We start from the raw sequence: 6,668 nt of genomic DNA, 5'->3' as shown, positions 1-6,668 counted from the left end.
ACACGTCAGAAAGAGAAAGTGGGACAGAGACAGACAGAAAAAGAAAGAAAGAAAACAAAAAAAACTAGGCAGAGCGAAACCTAAAATCCTTGAGAAATGCGTCTAGATTTAAACTTTGCATTTGGAAACGGGAGTGCGAATAAGAGCGGGTAAACTCGAGACAAGTGTAATCCCTCGAGGAAGATAAGCTAAGTAGACGGAAAGGCCTATAAGAGCCGAGAAGGCCTACGTTACGCTGCATATATTCACGTGTTTAAGCTGTAAATTCTTCCTCTCGCAGACAGAAAGACTAACATATCTAAACATTCGGTTGAATTATTTGCAATATTATGAACGTGACGCATAGAAGAGAAGTATAAAAGCTATTCATCAAAGTTTCTCAACATTATCCACGCCCTTATCCTTTTGCACACGAATTTACCCACAAAAAGAGTCGTTGAGATTCGAATGTGTCAAAAGAGAACGGAACTTCGAACGAACCGGTGAAAGCTTCAGAGCGACCCCAGCGACCCCAGCCGCCCAGCGACCCCACCCAAACCGCCGTCCGTGAAGCCAGTCGAAGCGTGCGTTGGGCGTCGGGGTCAAGGCACGAAATTATACGCCTAACGCTCTCTTCCTAATGATAGTGTCTTGTGTATAAGTAAGTTGGTATTATTGATCAATTAGCATGGTGTGTTCAGAAACGACGGTGATTTTGAGTCAAGTGGTGCGAAAATAGAAATATGATTTAATTTGTATTTGTTCGGTATTTGAGGCCGGTAAACGCGACCATTCTACTGACTTTTATATTAGCGCTGTTATTGGATCAGTAAACAGATAAAACTGAAACCGACAAATAATTACATTAATTAAATGCCATCCCAAAACGACCGCTTAAAATAAAATAAAATTAAAATAACTACTCCGACGTTTGATGGCCTCGAAATGGTAGTTAATATTTGATCACGCAATGGACGAGATAGGTATTATTCAAAACACGTGAGTGATGTGTTTTCGTGCCATAAAAATGAAGAAATTGCCCAGTAGTTCAAAGGCGGAAACTGCAGTGTTTTTGCGTGCTTTGTGACCGGGCTGTTATCAAGCTATTATCGTTGTTTAATAATTCACGTTTTATGCCTCGTAAGGACTAGAGTAGTTGTATTCACTGCCGTTGCAAAGGAGAAAATATCTCTACTTCATTAAATTCTGTTTGTCATTCTGGATGATAAATAAAGCGATTTTCTTTGCACGCACTACTCCGTGTTTAAATGAAATGAAAGTGCATGTTCAACATTATAGACATCCTTGTTCGATATATGTCCACACAAGACGCTCACATTGCAGCAACAGACTAGAGAATTCAAAGACAAAGTTTAGAAGTAAGTTATTGCAGATAATGCTAGGTAACCTATCCAGTTAAACAAACGCATGGCAGAAAATGTTTCAGCCGCGAAAGCAAGAGAATGGAGGAGACACCTCGCATGCATGCTAATCTCGAATCTGGCGGATGCAATCATGCAGGATAAATCTGTGCCGTGAAGAAAAAGAAAGATTCTCACCTCGTGTTTCTTTGCACTTTGAACGCTATGCACTATTTCAACTGTGCTGGGAGGTTCTTTCCAACGTATATGTGCATTTGAATAGAGTAAAGACCGTTCTTCAATAACACTTCAGTATTCGTGTGGCGTACAGGGAAAGTGGCAGTTTGATATGAAAGGTTATTAGATTCTTCCATAAATCTTGAAGGGTCAGAGTGCAAGTCGATGCAACTTGCCTTTTGACACGTATACACATACACGTTATAAAGCGTATTGATAAGTAGAGTATATAATTACCATAACCCATTTTGGGCATTCATATAGCACTAAGTACACAGCATGGAATCAGTAGTTGTAGGTATTACTGTTTTGCTGATAACACTTGCGATCACTCTGGCATCTGTGTTTTTGGCGCTCCATATTTCTTCTGGCAATAAACAACTTGTAGACCTACCTGGCGATTCATTCTAAAGTTACGAAACCGTAGTAGCTCTTATCTTGGCGGAATATCGTAGTGGTGTACTGACTGACTTTTGCTGGAGCGCTGATGGTGTGGAAGCCAAGGCGATCGATTACATTTGCTTATCTTTCTTTGCATTTTCCCAAAGGCGTGCATTATCTTTTGCAATAACCGAATATGTAAACCATGTCATTTTCTGATGGATGAACAAGGAAACGATATTATTAACTTTTTACCAGGCGCATTTGTTTAGCTAGTAAGGACAACGGGAAAGTCCCAGTGGTTAGAGGGTACAGTCCCGAGATATGGGATAGGCTTACGAAGGGATGCGGACAAAATCCTCTTTTCGCATTCATTCGGATGGGCTAAGCTATAAGAAAGGATTTTTTTTTGTTTTTGTTTTTTGGTTTGTTTTATAAAGAAGTGTTATTGCAGTGCCCACTTTCTTTACGGAATTAAGTTATGGACGTTAATTCAATTAATAAAAAGAACATTTTGGTGTTACAGTATTTGAAAACTAATAGGACCTGGACGTTTATTACAAGCTCTATTGCATATACTGCATATAAGCAGCCAGTGACCAAGGAGTTGAAGATGTGCATCTAGAAAGCCTTAAAAAGACTATTGTAATTAAACGTAATTAATTCAAGAAAATCGTTTTGAAACTGCAACAATGTCTGTCACCTTCCTCCACGTCCTATGTACCATCTGTACTTTTGCGATTCATAATTTAGCGCCGAAGTGATGTGCCGAGACACCATGTATTCCTGTGTATACTTATGTACAAGCCTGTATATGGTCACATAGCCAGTTTCTTTAATAAGAAGCTCGATGACGTCCATACTACAATTGCTTTGGCTCTCCCACTCGTAGGGTCTAGCTCAACATCAGCAACAAGATGAGGTTGCATTCAGCGCCAGTTTTCCTCTTGTTGCTGGTCCATGTACTCTCTGCACCCAGTCGGCCCAGGTAAGGCACGTTTACAAGTTGAATTGCATGTTTCCATTTGTTGAATCGACAGTAGATGAGGATTAAAAAGTGGATTATAACCAAGGGGGGGGGGACGGTAGGAATGCTATAAATTCAAATTATTTATTTTTAATTTGCTTTTATAAACTGTTTTTGGTTTTATTTTTCTATGTATATTTGATATCGATGTAATAGTTGTACATATTGCATTGCTGTGTCTTGGTTTGGCAGAGACATTCCCAATGCAGAAGCAGAGTTGCATCTCCCGACGACGCGAGAGGACTCCACAGGCGGCGGCTTCTTGCAGTCCATCTTGCAGACCTTGAATCCGTTTTCCAGTAGGAAGAGCAGAGACTTAGGTACGACCTGGGGTTGGTTTCCCTGATAGAAATATCTATATTCTTTCAAGGCTAAAATTAAAAGCATTCCACATCTGAAGAATGGAAATTTGCAATAACCATAAAGTATGAAATATAGTATGTAAATGATTAGGATTTGCAATCATTGATGGGAAGCCATTTTTAATATCACGCCGTTGCAACCACTTCATACTTATCTATATTGTGCCATAATACTTACCATACATTGCCTCTCTCCTTAGATAATTACTTAACCTCGTTTAAGAAGAGGCTCGTTCGAGAAGCCAGTGACCTCGCATCACTCTACGTCAAGGCGGCCTCCGACGTCTATCCCGGTAAGGCCTTTTTAAACCTACACCTCCCATTCAAATACGTAAGCATCACAAAAAAAAGATAAAATTGATAAATAAAATGATTTCGACCCAACCAGTGCGAGGCGGACGAGAGCGACGCCAGCCGGAACGCAGCCCTGAAAAGGACTTTCGGCTCAGCCCGCGAGCGAAGAGAGACCACCCGCTGGAATGGCCGCTCTACGAGGACTCTGAGAGTGAGGCCTTTTCGCTCGTTTCTTGACCTTGTTTCGCGCTTGGTTTTAGCCGGGACCGTGTGTTTGGATATATGGTGGCCGAGATGTATTTCTTTTTTTCATTTGCCTTTATCTATCTGACTGCCTTTGTCTTCCTCTTCCTTCTCCCCTCTCTGCTCTCCTCTCCTCCCTCCCCTCGCTCCTCCCCTTCCTCCTCCCTCTCCCCTCCCTCTTCTCGCTCTCCCTCGTCTCCTCCCCTTCCAATCGCTCTCTCCCCCTCTCGTCTCCTCCCCTTCCAATCGCTCTCTCCCCCTCTCGTCTCCTCCCCTTCCAATCGCTCTCTCCCCCTCTCGTCTCCTCCCCTTCCAATCGCTCTCTCCCCCTCTCGTCTCCTCCCCTTCCAATCGCTCTCTCCCCTCCCTCCTCGCTCTCTCCCTCTCCTCTCCCCTTCTCGCTCCCCCTCGTCTCCTCCCCTTCCTCGCTCTCTCCCCTCTCGTCTCTCCCCTCCAATCGCTCTCCCCCCCTCTCGTCTCCTCCCCTTCCAATCGCTCTCTCCCCCTCTCGTCTTTCCCTTGGCCAATCGCTCTCTCCCCTCCTTATGGCTTCCCCTTCCAGAAGATGACGCTCTTGGCACGTCCCCCTCTCGTCTCGAAACTTCCAATGTCTCCCTCTACACGCTCGATTCCCAGACGCTGCAGGTGCGGGGAGTGTCTTTGGATTTAGTTTACCGGATGGCTTTATGGTCTTGCTAGTAGTTGCTTGCTTTTTATGGTTGTCTGTATGTGTGCGTGGTGTTTGTATTTATTAGTTATTTTTTTGTTATATTAATCATTGTAGATTTCAATTTGATTCAATTTGATATAGTTTAACCTTGTATGAAATGCGTCATGTTTTAGTATCGTATACATTCTTTTCTCCATCACTCAGGCAACTCTTTGGGATACCGTCACCGGAGACGTGGCTTGTGACTTCGGCGTCGTCACCAAAGACAGGCTGCTCCTGACGTGCGTCGAGAACGCCACCACTTCCTCGCTGGTCAACGTTTACCAGGTCCTTGAGGAGACCGAAGGTGGAGATGTGTCGCTCCGGCATCACCAGGTCATCCGGGCCGAGCACCCCATTGATGTGAAGATGTGGTGAGTTGGTGAGCCCCCCGCCGGCCTGCTTGAGGGGGAAGGATATGGATAAATGCGGGATGGATGAATCGTGTTTTGCAGAAATATGCTGGAGGTTATAGTGAGAGGAGGCAAGGGGGCAGCTAGTTAGACATGGGTATGAAAAAAAAATGAGATGCTAGAGAATAAAGATTAGAAGAATCTAGTAAAGAGAAGTGAGCGAGGCTACTTATCCCAATTCCCATCCCCCTATCACCCCCCCCCCCCTCCCCAGGACGCAACTGGACACCCCGATCCTGATGGTGGCCGAATCCCTCAAGAAGGTCAACGTCAGCGTGGTGACGGGCTCGGGGACGTCGGAGGTGCAGATGGCCAACTACGAGACGGTGTCCTTCGTGTACGAGTGGGCCGGCGAGTACTTCGACGCCATCCAGCAGCTCCCCGGGACGCGGCCCAACTCCGTGGCTCACATCAGGATCCACAGCGCTCACTTCATCGCCATGGCCAACTTCGTCGATAATAAAGGTTTTTTAAATTACATATCTTGAATGAAATTTATTTGAATGGTTTGTGGTCTCGATTTTGGGTAATCTTAATGCAATTCAGAACCAATATGCAATGACTAAAATCCCCCACCTGATATACAGAGCTTATATTCGGCCTTATGCCGATCCTCGTCATCCAGAGTCCTAAAATACTACCTTCCCTTCCCTTCCCTCCCCCTCCCTTTCCCTCCAACACCCAGGTCGTCACAACATCTACAGCACAATCTACAAGTACTCCCTGAACGTGGGTCACTTTGTCCCCTTCCAGCGCATCCTCACCAAGGGCGCCTACCACTTCGAGACCTTTGTCCTGGGCACTGGGTTTGGCTCGGATACCTTTCTGGCGGTGGCCAATCACTGCGAGGACAATGTCAAAGGTTGGATTTCCAGATACTTCTTTCTAGATGGACAGCCTTTATTAGGTAGACGACGTTAGATTTTTAGATGTAGATATTTTTTTAGAGGTTATGACGCAGTGTGATTTAGTGTGAATGTTTTTTTTCTGGGTTATTTTTTGTATTCTTATTTTTTTGATAAGTGTAGTTATACGTGCCACTAGGTTATATTTTTGTTTTTAAGGTTGTGAAATGTTTTAATTATGATTATTACATAAGAGATGTTGCTAGGTTAATGAAACGAAAACTTAGTTATTTCACTAACTGGATATAAAACAATGCAATTTTAATTAAGGCTACAAATATCAGAACAAATTTGATAGAGGCGCCTTTCACATGTGCGGCATCAAACGCCGACTCATATATTTTGTCACGAACAAAGGAAACTCTATTTATTTCAATTGTGAATTGCTGTATTTGCTTTGCTTCATTTCTTTTTCATTTTCATTGATATACTCGATTCAGTCATACATTTTATTTATATCAATTTTATGTATTATATTCATACTCGTTTTTTTTCAGGTGGTTGCAATCCTCATACGAACTCTCAGATCTACCGATATCGTCTTGGCAAATTTATTCTTTACCAAGACATTCCAACGTCCTATGCTGTGGCCTGGCTCGCTATTCAGGTAGGAAGGACTTTCAGCTGTCTTGATGGGCATCAGTTTGTTGGCGGTTACTGACTGACTGTGTGAGTGGCCTGTATTCCCTGGTCTTGGTCTGCTTTGGCTGTGAGACGGTGGGTGAAGGCAGCCATGACACCGATACGTGTCTGCTGC

General features: G+C 43.7%; 1 protein-coding gene across 1 annotated transcript in view; it reads left to right on the top strand.

Annotated features, from left to right (window-relative positions):
* The first annotated feature begins 482 nt into the window (after positions 1-482).
* Positions 483-6,668, top strand: part of LOC122259439 (uncharacterized) — an 88,086-nt gene continuing 81,900 nt past the window's right edge. Inside the window, exons 1-10 of the mRNA XM_086554389.1 lie at positions 483-640; positions 2,851-2,946; positions 3,178-3,305; positions 3,548-3,640; positions 3,736-3,852; positions 4,447-4,529; positions 4,759-4,967; positions 5,221-5,471; positions 5,692-5,868; positions 6,409-6,518. Coding sequence (XP_086410515.1) covers positions 2,876-2,946; positions 3,178-3,305; positions 3,548-3,640; positions 3,736-3,852; positions 4,447-4,529; positions 4,759-4,967; positions 5,221-5,471; positions 5,692-5,868; positions 6,409-6,518 — 1,239 coding nt within the window. The 5' untranslated portion in view covers positions 483-640; positions 2,851-2,875. The remainder of the gene's footprint in view (positions 641-2,850; positions 2,947-3,177; positions 3,306-3,547; positions 3,641-3,735; positions 3,853-4,446; positions 4,530-4,758; positions 4,968-5,220; positions 5,472-5,691; positions 5,869-6,408; positions 6,519-6,668) is intronic.

The sequence above is a fragment of the Penaeus japonicus genome, unplaced genomic scaffold (assembly GCF_977035675.1).
Source record: "Penaeus japonicus unplaced genomic scaffold, GWHDUDI00000001_assembly GWHDUDI00000029, whole genome shotgun sequence".
Classification (NCBI taxonomy): Eukaryota; Metazoa; Arthropoda; class Malacostraca; order Decapoda; family Penaeidae; genus Penaeus; species Penaeus japonicus.
Note: the sequence above shows the minus strand (reverse complement) of the source record. Positions and strands in the feature narration are given on the sequence as shown.